This window comes from Mesoplodon bidens (genome assembly GCF_964165515.1).
Source record: "Mesoplodon bidens genome assembly, chromosome: 8".
Classification (NCBI taxonomy): domain Eukaryota; kingdom Metazoa; phylum Chordata; class Mammalia; order Artiodactyla; family Ziphiidae; genus Mesoplodon; species Mesoplodon bidens.
In genome coordinates, this window is record NC_138165.1 from 41,438,224 (window position 1) to 41,459,307 (window position 21,084).

General features: G+C 46.1%; 1 protein-coding gene across 9 annotated transcripts; it reads left to right on the forward strand.

Moving 5' to 3' along the window:
- The first annotated feature begins 1,651 nt into the window (after positions 1-1,651).
- Positions 1,652-20,119, forward strand: NR4A2 (nuclear receptor subfamily 4 group A member 2). Of its 9 annotated transcripts, XM_081242847.1 has the most exons (9): positions 10,342-10,677; positions 12,143-12,337; positions 13,729-13,852; positions 14,340-15,205; positions 15,997-16,126; positions 16,521-16,684; positions 17,620-17,822; positions 18,213-18,391; positions 18,545-20,119. In XM_081242847.1, the coding sequence occupies exons 4-9, from the start codon at positions 14,342-14,344 to the stop codon at positions 18,799-18,801; spliced, it is 1,797 nt and encodes a 598-aa protein (XP_081098973.1). In that variant the 5' UTR covers positions 10,342-10,677; positions 12,143-12,337; positions 13,729-13,852; positions 14,340-14,341; the 3' UTR covers positions 18,802-20,119. The 9 variants fall into 9 exon arrangements, with proteins under 9 accessions (XP_081098977.1, XP_081098970.1, XP_081098978.1 ...); XM_081242851.1 differs by lacking the exons at positions 10,342-10,677; positions 12,143-12,337 and adding an exon at positions 1,652-2,200 and having other exon boundaries at positions 16,521-16,609; XM_081242844.1 differs by lacking the exons at positions 10,342-10,677; positions 12,143-12,337 and adding an exon at positions 1,653-2,200.
- The last annotated feature ends 965 nt before the right edge of the window (positions 20,120-21,084 follow it).

Consider the following 21,084-nt stretch of genomic DNA (forward strand, 5'->3'; position numbering starts at 1 on the left):
CCTCCTAAAGACCATACAAGACAGGTTTGGGGGCAAAATTGGAGAAAGTGGTCCTAGTACATTTTGCTACTCATAATTTATTCACTCACATGGTGAATATGATGTTGGAAAGGGCCTAAGACATCATCAGACTGTAATTGTGTTTGCTGTCATGTGAATGGAGCAAAAAGTGACAACTATTTTTCCCTCTTATTATAGTTGTAATCGTGCAGGTGAATTCATTCTTTTTCTGAAGTGGCCTCAATATATTTTCTTTCTGAAAAAAATGTACAAAATAAGAAACTGAAAGAAGACTGAATTAATCATTCTACATTTGGTTATCCTTTTCCCATGAGACACTGGGTATTCACATTAGTAACTTTATACCTGAACACAGTTATATCCTTTAAGAGTCCTAGAATGCTAGTGTTGAGAGGGGCTTAGAAACCACTGGTCCTTCATTTTGAAGACGAGGAAACTGAAGCAGAGACAGACTGCGATTTCTGCAAGGTGGCACAGAGAGATACAATGAATATAGAATTAAAACCTGAAAACCGGCCCAGTGAACCCTTCATTACACTACTTTGTCTTGACTGTGAACCAAGAACCACTTCCTCAGCCCTTTTAACTCACTCTATCCGTGCCTGGTCACTTCAGAACTTTGCTTGCTTCTGCAAACTATGGATATCAGCATCCCAGAAAACGTGGAGTTCATATATGTGAGATCTTCTGCTCAAGAGGAACTCCTGTCTTACTAGTCCATTAATTGATGGTTCCGGGAAGACAGACTGCCTCCAGTTGTACATGGGCACCTTAATAGGGAGGAGTGTCCGGGTGTAGGACAGAATGGCCTAAATATGCAAGCAAGACAGAAAGTCCTCAGAAAAAATTTACCTATAGAAAAAGCCCCTTTTAAATGGCAGCCTTGATGAAAGTCTAAGACGTTGAAATATTATAGACTTTGGAAAATTCAAATGTTCTACGTTCAAGGCCTATGGTATGTTCAAGGCCAAAAAGACATGCAAAAAGGCTCTGGGACTGAGAGCATGAGTCCGGGAACCCACGCCCAAGCTGCTTCTACTGGGCACCCTTTATACAACTCCCCAAATGAAAACAGTAACGTAGGCCTGGCCCGACAAAAACCTAGATAAATAATTCCGGTGGAATTTAGGAAAGGAAGGATATAATCCAGATACAGGGTAAGATGTAGGCAGAACCCTATGAGATGCAAACACAGGCATATACTTTAAAATACGCTAGGTCAGAACGTTTAAGAGGGAAGTGTTGTGTTTTGTTTTGAAGTGAGGGTTTACTGCCATGAACACACCCGACCTGTATTAGAACGGGTGTGGGAAAGCGTCGGAGCAAGCATCAAGTTGTTTAAATCAGTCTGGGAGTAAGTAACACAGCGACCCATTCGCTAAACTCGTCGCCAAGTTCCCTCCCCCGGCCCGTTCCCCGGTGTGTAAGTAGCCGCCCTCCCGCCCCGGGGGAGAGCGATGGGTCCCAACCCCCGAGTCTCCTGGCGGGCTCGGGGGACGCAGGCTCTGCGAGGTCTTTCCCACACGCGCGCTCTGCTCCGGGCAGGGCGGGTCGGGGCGGGGACAGGGGAGCGCGGCGAGAAGCGCCCAGGGCGGCCTGGGAGGAGGGCGGCGGGCGGTTTCATTGTTTCCTTTCGCCCTCCTCCTCCCGCGCCTCGCCCCGGCGTCACTGGAAAGCCGCCCGAACCGCCCGGCGGCGGGTTATTTATAGAGCGGGCTGCGCGCGCGTCACGGAGCCCGGCCCGGCTGACGGGGCCGCTGACGCGCTTGGCCGCGGGGCCGAGTCCGCGGGGCTGCACGCCGGGCGCCGGCGACAATGGGCTTCTGTGTGTGCAGCTGCCGTCGCCGCTGGGGGCCGGGGGGAGGGGGGCGGGCGGCCGCTCCCCGACCCCCCCTCTCTCTCGCCCGAGACCCCCGAAACGTAACCGGCCTCTTCTGCCGCTGGCCGGGCCCCGCCGGCTGCTGCTTTTTTCTTTTTTAAAAAAATTTTATCAGTCAGTTCTCCTTGCCCCAACCTCCGCTTCCACCTCCCCCGCTCCCCCTTCTTGGCCCCCAACATGACGAGAGAGTGGGATTTAGCCGGCCGGGGGAGACCACTTTGTGCGTCCCGGGGAGCGGGACCCGCCCAAGGCGCGCCCAGCGGGGGACGCGGTGACCGAGGGGCCGGGAGCGCCAGGCAGGTAACGTATCCTGGACCTGGAGTGGGGGCTTTGTTTGGGGTCGGGGGAGGGGACCTGGGGTGGGTGTGGATGCCGGGCAGCCCTTCCGGGTCTCCTGTCTCCTCCCCCGCTCTCCGGACCCCTGGCCTGCCCGCAGGAAGCCAACCTGGGTGTGTAGCGCGAAGAGCGAAAGAGAAACTTCTGCGTGACTAGCTGAGGCTCCTCCGGAGAGGCTCGGATACTAGAGGACCCCCGCCCGCCTCCGCGCAGGCACCCCCCTCCGCGCAGGCCCCCCCCGTCGCCCCTCCCCCGCCCACTCCCATCCCTTGCTTCCCTCCCAACGCCGGGGACATCTGAGTCCTCCCCCCCAACCCCCTCGCCGCGGGTTCGGTCCTCGCCCGCCCCCGCCCCGCGGAAGGAGGGGCTGGCGAGGATTTTAGGGACTTCCTGGGATGCGGAGAGCAGCTCTGAACCGTCCCCTTTCAGCAGCCGGTAGCTGGGGAAGCTGGCTCCGGAGCCTCTCGCACGTGGCAGGCAGGCAGAGAACTTGCTGTGCCTTCTAGGAAATTGCAGTCGATTTGTAATGCAGTTTCGCTAATTGGGAGTTCAAAATTAAACTTTAATAAAGCATTTGTGTCGTCTCGTCTAATTGTGAAAGCTTCCATCCGTCCTGGTACATAGACTCTAAGTCTCAAGTTAATGGCGCTAAGCTAGATTTCCCCCCCAAGTACAATTCCGTCAGCCGGCGTCGGCGCAGCTGGATTTCAGTTAGGTACAGATGTTGCTAATGGCAGCTTAAGCACGGATGGGCAGATAGCATACGGAATGCAACATGTTGCCATATGTTTCCTTTAGCCTCTCACCTCCAGGGATATCAATCACGTATATTCTGGGAGGAACTTAATGACTCTCTGAATGGCAAAATGAATTACCTGGTACAATTTATATCCCTTGACCTGATACGTTATAACAACAGGAAGGTAGCATCTCACAGTTTCTGTGGTATAAATTGAACTACAGAGCTACGTTTCAGATTTGTAACATCTATTTGTAGTTTGAGGGGCTCTGTCACACCATTCTGGCTGTAAAATCCGTTTCTGTCTTGCCCCCCTCCCCCCCACCTCTGGCTGATAGAAAGTTTATAAAGTTTAGCAAAACTGTTGTCTTGGTAACTGCCAATCAGCTGACCAAATACTAATCGATGAGGGTATGGAGAAATGGAAAATATGATTTCCAGAGCTAGGTACTTAAGAGCAGTCTTTAGGAATACCGTACTTTCTGAATCAGAAAATTAAAGGACTCCTAAGAAAATTATGTGTTCTGAGTCGTTTCAATATAACTCCTAAAGCCATTTATTAACTATTTGAAATTCTGTTTTTTTATACTTCAGTCATTCTTAAACTTAGGAAAGTAACTTATGGAAAAGTACTTAGAAATATGAAATATAAGAAAGATAAGAAGGACCTCCTTAGTAAACTAGTTTCTATACCCTTCCCTCCCTGCCTCCATGCCCTCAACTATGTGTGTACTTTGACTTGAATCCTGGATGTGGTAATACTGGTCGTTTGTTATTCCCCCCCCCAAATGTCAGTGACAGCATACTGAGCTCACTGTCAGATCCTAGTGGAATGATTCTGTAATATTTCACAGGTCTTCTAAAAAAATACCCTGGTGATTAATAAAATATTTAATTGATTGGCCCTAATTTCAGATTATAAACATGCTTGTCTTTTACTGTATCCCTCCTTTTTCCTTCACTAATGAGGAGAGGCAACACTGAAAAACAAGAAATAAGGGTAAAAAAAAAGTAAAATAATTTACAATAACTTTGTTTTTAAACTTTTACCTATTAAGGGATATCTAAAAGCTATAGACATACTATCTTTTAAAAGATTTTGCATCCAGCAATATGTGAACCACATTAATTCATGTGAACTGATAAACTAGCGAAATACACAAAATGGACATAGTCTGAAAATATACATATTTTCAGTCATACAAGTTTCATATTCATTTTTAAATTACAAGATAATATTTCTCCTTTCTTTTCTCTTTTTGTAATGACTGATGATTTGTTACCTAGTGCTTGAGTTAGGGCAATAATTTTGATAATGATTATCAAATAATATAAGATCTTTTGTGTATGTAAATGGCAGAAAATTTTATACAGAACAAAATAAGATATATCTGAGTTATGGCAACCCTTACTGGAGACTGTTTTTGGCAGTCTTTTAGTGGCTGAGGTTGTATTTCTCTCTGTAGCGTCAGCATTCAATGAGTTTTAACCTTGATCAGTAGTGAGGTTGTCAATAATGACTCCATCTCCATGACTTCTGAATAGACAGTGAATGTGTCCTTTAACCAGTCACACAGAACTCGCCTTATAAAGCTGTTATTGTCATGAGCAGATATTGCAGGCTTCTGTCAAGCCCCATGATTATTAACATGTTCTTCAAAAGCCAGGCTGAAAGTCCTGCTGTGCTTTATTTCAGAATTCAAGTCCATTAGTACATAAAATCCTAAGCAGCAATATTTGCTTTTCCTGAAGTTATATTACATACATTGTGAATAATTTCGGGCCCATTTGTAGACAAAAACTATGTATATTTGTTATACATATATAGTAGCAAAAGCAAATTATGTATCTTGCATCATGACTTATTTTAAACAAAGATTTGATGGTTGTCCATTGTTACTCTAGATGAGGTGGCTGGCTGCCAAGGGGATCCCTATAGCTGGAAAGTAGTGGTATTGTTATTGTCTACCAGGGAATCACTTCCTGTTTTTTGAGCTCCCAACTTCACCTACCTCTTTCAATATGGCCCTTCCATATTGCTGATCTGAGAATTTGTTTGAATATGAAAACTTTTGAAAATGTGTTTGTATTGGCCAAGATTTTCACCAGAGTTTTTGGTTGCCTGCTGGTTTACAGTCTTAATCTTGAGCCGGCAGGTATATTTTAATTGAAAATTAAGAAATACTATTAGGACAAGGTATATTGCCCATGCTCTAAGTAATTTTAATTGTGATGTAATCCTAGATGCTTTCTATTTTTTTTAACCTATGAATGTATTTTAAAATATTTAAGATAGGACAGATTTATGCCTTTCTCAAGGTAATATAGGACAAGTTATGGATAGGCATTAGACCTCTAATGGTACACTTCATTTGAGTGAGTGAGTGTGGGGAGGAGAGCCATCAGGAAAGAGTATATAGTCCCACTGCACTGGCCCTGTTTGCTTTTCAAACTTAAAACCACATTGCTGCATTGGAAACTTGTTTCTCTCTTTTATAGCCTTTCATTTAAACATGTTTTAAAAAAACTGTCAATCTGTAAATATTTAACCAGCCAAGCAGGAAACAATCTTTTATTCTCGACTATATGCAGCTTTGTTTTTACCTGGGTTAGTGTGGTGGCCATGTAAATAACACATAAAATTTTGATTTGGTGTTCCTTACTTTGAAGATGGACAGAGGCTTCTTTAATTAATCTTGCTCTACTTCATGTTCTGTATTCAGATGTTGAAATACAGTATTTTTATACATTTATAAGATTGTGTTTGCATTTATTTAATTTATGTTTCTTTTTTTAAAGCGTGTAGCCTTGAATGTTTGTTCTACTTTTTTTTTTTCTTCACATCATTACTCTGGTACTGCTTGATGTAACTTGATTAGCTCCCTCCCCAGTCATGATTGGTAATTAAAATAGGCATTGAAATTAGTCACTTAGCAATTTTGCTGTTCAATTGGCAATTAAATTACTTAATTGCAATTAAAGTCCTAATTTTAATTGGCAAAATGATAGATGTAGATTTAAGATAATATGTATAAATACTTTAATAAGTGTCTATATAAGGATTACTTAATTACTCAACTTCAAGTTTATGCTGTTAACTTTAGAACTTTTAAGTGAGCAATGAAATTTATATTACATCTATTCAAAGGATATGGTAATTAGATTTATTACTTATCACTATAAGGGTCCTTGCTATAAGTTACTTTTGTAGTGTTAAAATTGTAGGCTTGATAATTGCAGAATTATGATAAAAAAGGGCATATATGTCTGTCATAATATATCAATAACATGTCTTCATTTTTTATTAAATTGAGAAGTTTCTATACGCCAGTTAGTCTGAGGAAAAAAAATAAAAAATGGTTATTTTATCATTAAAGGTAAAACAAAAACTAACCAGCTATGATATACATATGAAAACTATTGCAAAGTGTATGTATTTTATCTACTAAAAGAAAATTCTATGTAATACTGTGATGGTTACTAATGTTATCAGCTACTTCTAGAATTTCAAGTGTCTGAGATATATTCTTAGCATATAGCAACTTATTTTCAGAATCTTTAAAGTGTCTTTCAGGACTTTGTACATTTTAATGGCTCCCATGTTTAGTGAAATCAGCAAGGAAATCTAAAACCAAAGTAACACTTCCTTGCTGAATCAAGAAGAATTCTTACATAAGAAAATATTGGTGATTGCCAGGGGCTGGGAGGAGGGGAGAATGGAGAGTTATTGTTTAATGGTTATAGAGTTAGAGTTTTATAAGATGAAGAGTTATGGGGGTGGATGGTGATGATTGGTGCACAACAGCATGACTGTATATAACATGACTGAACTGTACGCTTAACAAATGTAAGATGGTAAATTTTATGTTATGTGTCTTTTACCACAACAACAAAAAGAAAATTTTAAGTGGTTAATTTAAAGTAAATATTTAGGAGATTGTTACTGAGAGTCAAGAATTAGAGAAAAGATGAAGGATTTTTATTATGCAAATACTTTTTGAGTGGCATGAGGTTTTACCATATGTTCAGTTTTAGAATTTTAATTTATAAGTAGATGCTTCTAGAAAAAAAGAGTGCTGTTTTCTTCTGCACATCTTTCCACATTTCTAGAACTGAATACTGTATCAAAGCAAGAAACAGTTTTTAAAGTCTTTGCATTAAGTGGTTTGGAGTGAAAAATGGGCTGGGTAAAACTGAGCAAAAGCCACAACTACCCAAAATGTGAATTACCAGCTGAGCATTTGACTTATTCTCTAGGCATCTCATAAAAGAGGAACAAATGATTGCTTGATTAGTATCTTATTAATGCAAGTGAAATGGCAAAGCAAATAACCAAAAACCTTCCATATTAAAAAATGATTTTGTATTTTCAGAAACTGAGTTTTTTTCAAAGTGAAAATTTCTTTCTTCTATCACTAATGTAAAACTTCCTGCTGAATGGCAACAAATGCCATGGAAATTGTCCAAATATAACTTAAAATATGTCTCACTTTATGCTTAACATAGGCTCCATTAACTAATATTATTGTGAAATGTCTTCAAGTTACCTTGATTCTTATAGCATAACAGGTATATCTGTTTACTATATTTGAATTGTAAGAGCTAAGGGCTACTCTGAGTACATTTTGGGAGAATAGTGAAATAAATCCCTAAAGACCCCTTTCCCATGCATTAAGATACAAAACCCTATGGAATTAAATCCATGTTTGCTTTCTAAATTATACCAAAATCTCAATTTTATTAAGTATAATCTGCCTAGCCTTGCATAAAATAAATACTTCGGTTTAGATGTGAGTATGCATTATTTACATTGTTTTTTTATGAAAATGTTTTTTCTATACATGTACCAATATATTCTGCTTAATATTGACTAATATCATAAAAGATAACATAGTAACATTATTTTCCTATATGCTGTTTCTGAGGTCATCTAATACTGTATATTGATAGAAATAATACTTTTGTAATTTATTTTAGTTGGTTTCAAAAGAAGGGCCTACTTATGGATAGGATCAATTTTATTCCCATTTATTGTAAATTGTTAAGAACACCGACCTTCATTTGGGGTAACTTTATGTATTTATACATGGCAATAATTTAAAGTTATATCAGACTCTGGGCCCTGAAAGAAACATTATTGTTTTTTAATCGAGTTATAAAATAGTTTATATTCAAGAATCTATTTATGTTCAAGAATCTTGCAGGATTGCAGTCATATAAATGCAGAATTTCAGTTTCTTTTAGCCTAGAGCATCATTTGAACATATTCTAAAAGGTTGTTCAATTCTACATTTTGATTCCATTATATGTGTAATTAAACCTCTATTCACAAAAGCATTCTCTTATGTACTAGCAAATACACCCACAGGAATCCTCTTCTAAACTATAATTTATTTAAACATGTAATCATAAGATTTTAAAACATGCTTTCATTTTTCCAAACTAAATGCCAAATTTGAACTGCTTGGTGATAAAATGAAAGATTTTATTACCATTTTGACTTTTTTTTCTCCCTGTGAGCTAACAGTGAGTTAAACATGGACAGGAGGAAATAAAGAAAATCTGTTGTGAACCTAATTCCAGTGTTAAACTGTTTCCCTTTTTGAGAAATACAGAATAGAATCAAAGATTTGTAGTTATTTATGAATTCCAGCAGAATATGAATATTTTGGCTTGCAGTAAGCTCTCCTGGGGCTTGGCCTAAGTAGTAAATAGCTAGTTGTGTGTGTATGTGCTTGTGCGTGTGTGTGTGTGTGTGTATGTGTGTGTGATGTATCTTCCTGAACGTTGTGGAGTCAGGCCCCCTACTGACAGGATCAGTCAATTACAGACATTGGCCCTTCTACTGAGGCTGTTCCATCAGAATCTGGTGGGGACACAGGAGTCTGGAGCTTTGAGCGTGGTCATTCTTTACACTTTCTAATGTCTGCTGGATCCTTTTCACCCCGAGCACATCTGAGCCCTACCAAAAATACCAACCCAAGAAATAGCTTACCCAATAATGGGTTTAAGTGAGTTTATCCGCCTTGCATCCAGTGTGTCTTCCCAAGAAGACACACTTCCTAGGAGCTAGAATAGGAATTTGAGGAGAGAGAAAATTCATATGGATTGTAGAATAGAAGGCAAAAAAAGCCACCTTTTTTTCTCATTTTGATGTTGTATTTATTCAATCCATTTCCGGTTACTAATAATTGTTATAATAAGCTGCTGTGAAAACTGCGTCTCGATCTTGGGTGCCTTAAGACTTGAGCAAAAGCTCTGTTATCAAGAAGCCAGACTCGACAAGTTGCTGTTATAGAATAACCCATCACATTACAATGTTTGTCTTCCTTGGAGCTCACTTTAAGAACTCCAGCACATTTTCCCACTTACTGGGAGAGAATTTTCAAATTGCCCGCAGACTCAACCCAGGCTAAAGCCAAGTGTTTTTTTAAATGGTTTAAGGGAGGAGGAGCGTGTGGAGGGAATGTACCTACTTAGACGTGAGTATTGGTGTTTGGAGAATGATGGTTACAACCTTAAAGTTCTCCTGGCCCCCGCCTTCCTAGGAATATATTAAAAAACAATAACTGCCACTCCAGCATGGCTGCGCTTGAATTTCCGACTGCCTGAAAATAGCTGCTGGGAGCCTGGCCCACCCCTGGGATCAAGGAAAGCTCCCCCAGGCCGCGCGTCCTGCTCCCTTGTGGAAGGGGAAGGGAACCCGGGAGGGCGCCACCGAGCTAGAGCTGCTGCTATTTTGGGCCCAGCCCGGCGGGTGCGTCAATGCCTGAGCCCCTGCGTCACCGCCACCCCCACCGCTTTCCTTCTCCCCTGCTCTCCAAACTCTCACTTTTTCCCTTTCGTTCGCGTGGAATCGTTTCTGCCCACAGGGCGCTGACGCTACCCAGCTCATGCTAATAAGCTATTCTTCGCCCTCCTCCTCTCATCCCCCTACTTACACACCTTCACTCGCCACCGCAACATTCCCCCCCGCCACCACCCAACACACACACACACACACGCACACGCGCGCGCGCGCTCTCACACACACTTCCTGGTTTTATTTTTCCTCGCGCCCGCTAGGGCACCGCTGAGCCGCCGCGGTGGCTGCAGTAGCAGCAGCGGCAGTCGCAACATCTGGGGGAAACTTAAGGTGGTCACGTAGGTTTTCCCGAGGATGCGGTGCAGAAGAGCCTGCGGCTTCTTGGGGCAGCCTCGGGGCACCTGATGGCAACGCCTCTCCGGCCGCCGGGGAGCAGGAGGCGGCGGGAGAGGGCAAAGGCTGGGGTGCAGATTAGAGCTGAGCGGCACCGTAAGGCGGAGAGCTCCACGGCGATTTCGGCCCGCCTGTACTGGGAACACCAGGATGGGGGTGTGCAAAGGGGCCCCGAGCCTGGAAGCGAGCTACGCCGAGGGGGAGGGGCGGCTGGAAGTCTTCTTGGGCGGAGGAGGGGGACGCCTCCGAACCCTCCCTCCCCCTTTAACTCCCCAGCCCCATGGGAGAAGCCCCGAGGCCCGTCCAGCTCGAGCCCAGGAACCCGGAAGGGGGCTTGCTCCCGGGAGAAGCGGCGTTTCTTTGCTAGAAAGCGCCTTGAGCCCTCAGCTTGGAGGTGGATTGACTTGCGAAGCGGAGTCTGCTGCGGCTGGGGCGGCTGCGGGGGTGCGGCGAGCTCCGGTCGCCCGCCGCGCCCCACTCCTGGGAAGGCTGAACGCACACACCGTACGCCTCGCAGAGATCTAGAACCCCCCCCCTCCCCGCCGCTTCCCCCATGTTTAGTCTTTCCCTCTTGGCTCTCAGATTGAAGCTTCGAGAGCCCTTGTGCTTCAGAGGAGGGTAGATTTATTTCCCTAAAACTCGTGGAAAGACACGAGTTGATGGGCACCCAGTAGTGTCAAAGTATGAGAGTTGGTAAAAGGTGAGGCTGGGGCACCTTTCTGCAGAACACACCTGTTGCCCGGCGCTCGGCTGCATTGTCTGAGAAAGGAAAGTGGGTGACGCCTCACTTTGACTTTGGGGGTCCCTGAAGGGCTGGGTCACTGGCTACCCTCTCCTTTCCGCTTCCCTCCCCACGCACCACGTCTTCCCTCGCACGTGAGCACTGCAAGGAAAGAAGGGAACATAGAAAATAGGCCATACCTACTCTCTTCCACCTTGGTGTGTGTGTGTGTGTGAGAGAGAGAGAGAGAGAGAGGCAGAGAGACAGAGAGAGAGACAGAGAGAGAGAGAGAGAGAGAGAGAGAGAGAGAGAATATGCTAGATGAGAAGGCCGGGGACAGGAAAAAAGAGAAAAGGGGGATGCACTGGACTAGGGAAATCCCACCCCAATTGCCTGAGCCCTCCGAGCGTCTCGTGTCATGGGACATCTGTACTCGCTTCCGCTAACGGGGGTGGCAATTGTGGGTGGGCGAGGTTAGGGTGCTGCCAGGCACGCCCCGTTCTCGTGCGATTCCAGGTGCTGGCTACCTGGCCCACGCCTGGGTCCCCTTCCGCTCGGGCTTTTGTTGCACCCTCCCCCACTTGTGAGCTGCCGGACCGCTGCGGCGGCGCGGGGATTGGCCGGGGGTGGGGGGGTGGGGAGGGGAGATGTCGAGGCTCTGTGGGCTGCGCGGACCTAAGTGGAGAGGTCACACCTCTTTCGGAAAAGGGGGAAAAAAAAAAAAACCTAGCTGGCTACCAAGGTGAACCCTGAATGGTTCCCACCTTAAAATCGGCCCTGCTCGTGACGTCAGGTCGGAAATATACCAAAGCGAGCGCCGGCCAGGAGTCTGGGGATCGCGGCGGCTCGGCGATTGGGCGGCAGGCCGCTGACGCGCGCTGACGCGCGGAGACTTTAGGTGAATGTTGGCAGCGGCAGCGCGAGCCACATAAACAAAGGCACATTGGCGGCCAGGGCCAGTCCGCCCGGTGGCTCGCGCTAGGCTCCGCGGTCCCGCTCGCCTGCCCAGCCGCCGCCTTCCCCTGCTCCCTCCCCGCTCTCGGCGCCTCCGTTCCCTTCGCCCCTCTCGCCCACCCCTCCCCGACCCTGCCACCCCGACTCCCGGAGGGAACTACACTTTGGCCGAGTTGAATGAATGAAGAGAGAGACGGAGAACTCCTAAGTGAGTAGGTGCAGCCCGTACAGCTCGCGTTCTTTTATCCTTCTTTCTGTTTTTGCACGTCTCTTCTTCCCGCTTGTGTGGTGCAGGTTCTCTGGAAGTGGGCGCCGAAGGCGCGGAGCGCGAGTGGGGCCGGAGGATGGGGAGTAGGTGTGCGCAGCTACAGAGGGCATTTGTCGGAACTCCTGCTTTGCCACCCAACAGAGGCTTCCAGGCTCCTCATTGGTGGACGTGAGAGGGAGGCTTGCACAGTTTCGGGAGCTGCGGACTTAACACGCGGAAATGTGCGCAAAGTTTGCTCTTGGTGCGGAATTGATTGTGGTCTTTGGACACGTAGACTCCAAGTCCTGTGTATACGAGGGACCTGGACGCTGCCCACAAAGTGACAGGGAGAGTGAAAGTTCTTCAGTTTATGTGTTGCTTGGGAACTGTATCTCCGCGGCTGGCCAGAGTGCCCGTGTCTCTTGGGTACTGTTGAGTAAGGAGGGGCGGTTGGTAGAGTGACCTGTTACTAAGTTGCTTGAAATTTCTGGTTTTGACATATGCCGCGCTTGTGTTTGTGAGTTTGTCAGAGAGGCAGAGACAGAGAGACAGACTATTTAGAGTAGTTATGAAGCTGCGAAGTTACCAGAGGGTTAATATCCAGCACAGGCATATCCGTCAAGGGTCTCCTTTCTTTCTACTTTTTCTGGTTACCCTCCCTCCTCCATGAAGCAAGATTATGAAGGGGGGTGGGGGAGGAGAACAGAATTGGATGTTTGGCTTTCTTTTTCATTAGTAATACAATCGTCTATGCTCTAGAATGCCTTCCAAGTGGGAACATCTGAAAAGTACTAGGACACAAGAATGCCTTGTTCCAGCAAGTAAGCAGATTGTGGAAGGCTGGATAGGAAAGGTGCTCAGCTTGCTATGTTGAGAGGTGCTTCAAACACCGGTGCCACGATTGGATATGCAGCATTTCCCTCTCCCTGAAACTGACTAAGATGCTCCTGAAAAAATAGGGTCCCCTGTTTCCACCTCTTGGCCATTAAAGATGAAAGACAAATTTCCTGGAGAAGTGAATGCCCATTCACCTGTATCCCCAAACCCAGTACTCCATCAAAAGCTCTTAGGAAATCCAGATGCTTCCATTAAGATTGCCTTCAGGGCTACCGGGCCTTGCTAACATTTTGTAACTCCTAGGGGGTGAAGGAAGAGATTGTTTTCACATTTTATATTCTTGACTTCTACTTCCTTCCCTGCTTCCTAGATGAAAAGCCAGTTTCACCACAGGAAAAAAAAATTCAAGAGAAGGTTCCAGTGCTGTATTTTATTAACCCCCAGTTTCTTCTTATTTAGTTTTGAATTAAACTAAAATGGAAATGACACTCCCCTTGCACTGCCCCCAAACACCCAGTAAAGGGGCCAATTTATTTCATCATAAATAAGTACATGGAATACCTTTCCTTCTTCAGAGGTATTCTCTGCAAGGATCAACACAGTCAATGGGTGAAAATTTCTGTTGTTTCCAGCCATCTCTTTTAGACATTCATTTTAAATGCTGTTTGATAAAGGCTACACACTAATTTCCAATTAAACAATCAAGAAAGGCATAGAAGGGCCTGCCTGGTGATACAGATGCCCAGCCAAATCTGTCCAGAAAGTCACCCTAAGGCTTCCTGTGTCTTTATTTCAGGGAGGAGATCTGCCAGGCTGGGCTCTCCACTGCTTTTCTAAAAATCTTGGAAACTTTGTCCTTCATTGAATTACGACACTGTCCACCTTTAATTTTCTCGAAAACGCCTGTAACTCAGCTGAAGGTTAGTGCAACTTCATTTTTTTTCTTTCCCTCCCCCGAGTTCCGTAAACGTCAAGAAACAGGGCAATGCGATCTTTCCCAGCAAACCCTGTAACTTAAGTTTTTCCCCCCCGACCCATCGCCTTCGGGAACAAGTTTCTCATTGTGCAATTCAACTTGATTTCTGGATTGAGCTTGCTGAACCCGAGCTTCAGAGGAAAGGCTCATTGAAGAGGGATTACCCATGAAAGGGGGCGGAGGGGGAGGCGCTGGAAATATCCGGGAATGGAGACTGTAATAGCTTTCTAGTTCTGGGTCTTTATTGGATCAGCCTTTCCTTGTCCTGCACTGTTTCGCTCCGCAGTATTCGCACTCTCCGCCCTTCCTCTCGCGCCCCTACGTGCTCTCTGACCGCCGCGGGCTGCCGGTGTAGCTCCAGGTGTACCCGAGCCCGGGAGAAAGTGTTCAGTTGACCAGGCTGAGTGTATATTACCCTGTTTCATTTCCAGCCATGCCTTGTGTTCAGGCGCAGTATGGGTCCTCGCCTCAAGGAGCCAGCCCCGCTTCTCAGAGCTACAGTTACCACTCTTCGGGAGAATACAGCTCCGATTTCTTAACTCCAGAGTTTGTCAAGTTTAGCATGGACCTCACCAACACTGAAATCACTGCCACCACTTCTCTCCCCAGCTTCAGTACCTTTATGGACAACTACAGCACAGGCTACGACGTCAAGCCACCTTGCTTGTACCAAATGCCCCTGTCCGGACAGCAGTCCTCCATTAAGGTAGAAGACATTCAGATGCACAACTACCAGCAACACAGCCACCTGCCCCCCCAGTCCGAGGAGATGATGCCGCACTCCGGGTCGGTTTACTACAAGCCCTCCTCTCCCCCGACGCCCACCACCCCGGGCTTCCAGGTGCAGCACAGCCCCATGTGGGACGACCCAGGCTCCCTCCACAACTTCCACCAGAACTACGTGGCCACCACGCACATGATTGAGCAGAGGAAAACGCCGGTCTCCCGCCTCTCCCTCTTCTCCTTTAAGCAGTCGCCCCCCGGCACCCCCGTGTCTAGCTGCCAGATGCGCTTCGACGGACCCCTGCACGTCCCCATGAACCCGGAGCCGGCGAGCAGCCACCACGTGGTGGACGGGCAGACCTTCGCTGTGCCCAACCCCATCCGAAAGCCCGCGTCCATGGGCTTCCCCGGCCTGCAGATCGGTCACGCGTCGCAGCTGCTCGACACGCAGGTGCCCTCGCCGCCGTCGCGGGGCTCCCCTTCCAACGAGGGGCTGTGCGCCGTGTGCGGCGACAACGCGGCCTGCCAGCACTACGGCGTGCGCACCTGTGAGGGCTGCAAAGGGTTCTTTAAGGTGAGCCAGGACGGGGGCGGAGGAGACAGGTAGGGGCCCCCTAGTGCCCGGAGCCTCAGAGTGCTGGCTCCACCGGGGTGCAGGCGCCCGGCGCCAACTGGCCCCTGACCGTCCGACTCCCGGGGTCCACGGGGGCTGCCCTGCAGCCTCCCCTGGGCTGCGGCGGAGGCTTCTGGGTGCCTGGGAAAGGGAAGTTGAAAGACCGGGAGACCCGGGGTCGCATCCGCCGCACGCAGCCGACCCGGCGAGCCCCCGCCCGAAGTTGCCGGAGCTGAGTTGGAAGAGGGTCATTTGCATGTGCTAGGAGCTGTCTTCTCTGTTCAGATTGAAATTGGTTAGGACAGAGAACCGTGTCTGAGCTAACCAAGTGGAACAGAATTCCCTATGGTCAAATTAAGTGATCTCTTTATTTCGCCATCCTGATTGAATAATCTTATCATTTTAAATAGAGAAGGTCTCTAAGGAATGTAAATAATATGAATGCCCACGGATTTGTATTTACTGAGCGTCTCCTTCTTCTCTTGGCATATAAAACACAGCAAGGAGCGGCAAGGTTAGCTCAAATGTTAACGCTATCAATTTTCTTCTGTTAAATGCCCTGGGGGAGGAAAAAGAGAAGAGAGAGAAAGAAAAGGAAAAAGAAAAAAATAAAAAGGAGTTGTGTATGTGTTTGTTTATGGGGAGGGTGTGTGGATCCCGGCCGTTCAGAAATTGTGTCTGGATTCCCTGAATTGTTGGATTTTCAAGAGTAAAAAAAATTTTTTTCCGGCCTGTATTGTCTCCTTTTGCAGCGCACGGTGCAAAAGAACGCGAAATACGTGTGTTTAGCAAATAAAAACTGCCCAGTGGACAAGCGGCGCCGGAATCGCTGTCAGTACTGCAGATTTCAGAAGTGCCTGGCTGTTGGGATGGTGAAAGAAGGTAGGTTGGGGCCAGCAGCCCACTCCCCAGTCTGCGCCTTTGGGGAGCTTCTGCTCCGGCCCCAAACCCACTTCCCAGAGCCGGGGCGGGGGCGGGGGGAGGTCTCCGGCTTCCCCCGCACCGGCCTCCGGCCTCTACGACTCGGCAGCTGCCTGCTAGCCCATCCTGCCCTAGGAGAAAGCCGCTAGGCCCTTCCCGCCTTTAACTATACGACCCATTGGGAAGATGACATGAAACAACCCCCCCTTTTTTACGCTTCTTGTCAGTAAAGGCTTTACAAGCGATGGGGCGCTGCCCCGCCCCGCCGGGTGCCCCGCGGCTGCGGCCTTCCTCCGGGGAGGGGGCCAGGCAGCAGCTGGATCTTGCTTGCCCTCACCCGGCGATTCCTTTGCAGTGGTTCGCACAGACAGTTTAAAAGGCCGGAGAGGTCGTTTACCTTCGAAACCGAAGAGCCCACAGGAGCCCTCTCCCCCCTCGCCCCCGGTGAGTCTGATCAGTGCCCTCGTCAGGGCCCATGTCGACTCCAACCCGGCTATGACCAGCCTGGACTATTCCAGGGTAAGAAGCTGGCGCGGGGGGGGATCCTTCGGACAACTGACAGATGGGCAGGACCCCTTCCCCACACCCATCACTAACCCCCAGGCCCAAGGGATAAAGGAAGCATGCGAGGCTGTGGCTTCACAGCTCTGGGCAGGGCCACAGAAGACAGATGGCGTTGCTAGGGCTGCAGACGTGAGGACAGGGCAGAGGAAGGAAGAGAGGGTAGGCCACAGTGGTCAAACCTCTGTGAGGCCCCTTCCCAGCACCACAGTGCAGACACACACACACACACACACACACACACACACACACACACACCAGTGCCTCTGATGCATAAACCAGAGGCAGTGCAAAAGCCCCCACTTGGGTTCTATCACCAGTCCTCCACTGAGATGCTTCAATCCTCATTCTCTCTGGTGCCGTCAGGGTGAGGGATGCCTCCTCCCGGGTCAGGGAAGGGGAAGAGAAGGGGGTATGAGGAATGGCAGTGAACGGGGGAATCAAGTGGTCAGATTCCTTTTTTTACCCCAGCCATGAGAAATGTGTGTGCTTTAAATGGAGGAAATGTGCCGGGCAAGCCTAGAAGCAAACCTAGAAGCCACTGCAATTTTATTGAGATTTGCAAAGGGCGTCTCTGCTCGAGACCCACTCTGGGACTGGCATGAATACTAACGTGTCAATTGTTTTGTGGAGATAAGAGTGAACGTTTCCCAGGGCTGGTTGGCACCGTATTTAGTCTGTATGGAAATGGTAATTTACATATTTAAAGCAGCGACCTCATAGCACCATCCCTAATTGAATTAATTGCCCCGGAACATCTAATTTCCTTACTGGTCAGAGAGAGGTTTAATTGTTATAAAAACCTGGCTCCCCTACTAGAAGCGAGGTTAGCAATTTCACGGGTTATATATTTTAGAGAACCTCATTAAGTGCTTTTTAAAATGAAATTCCAGTTCCAGGCGAACCCTGACTATCAGATGAGTGGAGATGACACCCAGCATATCCAGCAATTCTATGATCTCCTGACTGGCTCCATGGAGATCATCAGGGGCTGGGCGGAGAAGATCCCGGGCTTCGCTGACCTGCCCAAAGCCGACCAGGACCTGCTTTTCGAATCGGCTTTCCTAGAACTATTTGTGCTGAGATTAGCATACAGGTAAACGGAGAGGGCGATCCAGAAAGGCTGGGAATGGAGGAAGAGAGGAATCAAGAAAGGAAAAGAAAGAGGAAAAGGGAAAGAAAAGGGGGAAAGAGAAGAGAACAGAATGGGAAATAAATGAGGGGGAAAGGAGAGTAGATAAAAGGAAGAGAAGGGAAGGAGTGAGGGCAGAAGCCTTAGATGAATGGAATGGAGGTGGGATAGGGGGCATTCTTGATTGTTATGAAATTAAACCCTTTCAAGGTCCACTGGCCTACGTTTTATTAACTCTTTGGTAATTAGGTGCCTCTTAAATCCCTCATTTATTGCTCTTCAAGTAATTAGTTGTTTAGCTTTTTTCTCTCTCTCTTTTTCTCCCCCTCCCCCTCTCTTTGGTATTAATTGCAGGTCCAACCCAGTGGAGGGTAAACTCATCTTTTGCAATGGGGTGGTCTTGCACAGGTTGCAATGCGTTCGTGGCTTTGGGGAATGGATTGATTCCATTGTTGAATTCTCCTCCAACTTGCAGAATATGAACATCGACATTTCTGCCTTCTCCTGCATTGCTGCCCTGGCTATGGTCACAGGTCAGTACCACAGGCACAGGGCACTTCTCCAGAACTGCCCAGTGGGATTCGTCCCGGTTTTCCCTTGCTGCCTGCCGACCCCACCCCCTGGTCCTGTCAGCTAGCTAACTGCTCGGTGCATTCCTCTTTTGTTTCTGGTTGTGTTTTCTGCAGAGAGACACGGTCTCAAGGAACCCAAGAGAGTGGAGGAGCTGCAAAACAAGATTGTAAATTGTCTCAAAGACCATGTGACTTTCAATAATGGGGGCTTGAACCGCCCCAACTATTTGTCCAAACTGTTGGGGAAGCTTCCAGAACTCCGTACGCTTTGCACGCAGGGGCTACAGCGCATTTTCTACCTGAAACTGGAAGATTTGGTACCACCACCAGCAATAATTGACAAACTTTTCCTGGACACTTTACCTTTCTAAGACCTCCTTCCATGCACTTCAAAGAAACTGGAAAGAAACCTAAAACTGTCCAGAGGGGGCAAGTCACAAGGGCAGAGAGATCCCCCTGAGCTGCCTCAGCTCTAGCCGGCCCCCACCCCTTCCATACACCTTGGCCCTTGATCTCTAAAGAAAACAAACAAACAAACAACAACAAAAGCAAAAACTGTTACTATTTCCTAACCTGCAGGCAGAACCTGAAAGGGCATTTTGGCTCCGGGGCATCCTGGATTTAGAACACGGACTACACACAATACAGTGGTATAAACTTTTTATTATCAGTTTAAAAATCATTTTATTGTTCAGAAGGAAGCTTCTTAATGTATGACGGAAAACATTTGGCCATGTTTGGTTGTTGCAGTTAAGACAAATGTAATGCACATAGACACATACACACACACCCACATTGTAAGGGGACCCACAAGTATTGCCCTTTAAAAGACTTCAAAGTTTTCTGCTGTAAAGAAAGCTGTAATATATAGTAAAACTAAATGTTGCGTGGGTGGCATGAGTTGAAGAAGGCAAAGGCTTGTAAATTTACCCAATGCAGTTTGGCTTTTTAAATTATTTTGTGCCTATTTATGAATAAATATTACAAATTCTAAAAGATAAGTGTGTTTGCAAAAAAAAAAAGAAAAAAGAAATAACCACAAAAAAGGGACAAGCATGTTGATTCTAGGTTGAAAATGTTATAGGCACTTGCTACTTCAGTAATGTCTATATTATATAAATAGTATTTCAGACACTATGTAGTCTGTTAGATTTTATAAAGATTGGTAGTTATCTGAGCTTAAACATTTTCTCAATTGTAAAATAGGTCGGCACAAGTATTACACATCAGAAAATCCTGACAAAAGGGACACATAGTGTTTGTAACACCGTCCAACATTCCTTGTTTGTAAGTGTTGTATGTACCGTTGATGTTGATAAAAGAAAGTTTATATCTTGATTATTTTGTTGTCTAAAGCTAAACAGAACTTGCATGCAGCAGCTTTTGACCGTTTCCAGAGTGCTTATAATATACATAACTCCCTGGAAATTACTGAGCACTTTGAATTTTTTTGTTTTTTGTTTTAATGTCTAAGATTGTCAGTTAATATATTATTTTATGTTTGAGTAAGAATTTTAATATTGCCATATTCTGTAGTATTTTTCTTTGTATATTTCCAGTATGGCACACGAGATGAGTCACTGCCTTTTTTTCTATGGTGTATGACAGTTAGAGACGCTGATTTTTTTTCCTGATAAATTCTTTCTTTGAGAAAGACAATTTTAATGTTTACAACAATAAACTATGTAAATGAACAGAATTTTGTCTTCTTTCTGGGTTAGGAAAAATGATGACTAAACAGCAGTATACAATAGACAGAGTTGGAGATTGATTTGGGATAGGTCACTTATTCAACATCTGAGTTTCTGACAGCTTAGACCTATTCTGGCAAAAGGAACTGGGAAATTGAACTAATTATCCAGAGAATTCTGTACAGTATTTTTCCTTAACCGGAATTTTCCAGTGTGGCAACCTACATTTATCAGAATCAGGTGAGAATATCTCAACTCTTCTGATAACTTTGCCAGTAAGTGCAGCTTTCAGAAGAGAAGTTCAGGAGACCTAACAGCTTTTGAAGTTTTGCAAGGTTCGAAGTCCTATCAAGTTTTTGTCTTGCACAATGTTTAGAAAGTATCTTTTTAAGACTCAGAAAGTCAACATGGATTTGTAGTGTATTAAATATAATCTCTGATTTTTCCCACTCCTTGTAAAGGATCTTGGAGGAAGAGCCAAGCATTTTGGTCCCTTTGGGCCTTGGGTCGGTGGTCTTTGGCATAGAGCAGAATAGAGGCATTTCTTACAACTTTTTGTTTTCCTCCTTCAGTGAATAGTGATGAGGTTCAATCTGCAGTTTTAGAATAATATTTCCGTCTTAAAAGTTTCTCAGGTAAAGGACAAAATATCCATTTGTCAGGTCCTGGGTCTTGTCAGATACAAACAAGTTATACCAAAGTCTCTAGGATTCCACCCAGCACCAACTTTTAGCAAAGAAAGTAACTAACACTGTAGAAGCCACTTCTGGTACCAGCTTCCTCTCAGCGACCTGGTCCTTGGGTGGTGGAGGTCCAGCCAGTTTCGCCTCTGGACAGCTGTGAATTCATAGAAAGTGCAGGATGGGGGTGGTTTTCTTCGTTGGCCCTGGTGGATTTCAATTGGCCTCCCGGTCACTGAAATTTACAGAACGTGTTATTATTTTTAAAATGCAGAGTTAGAAC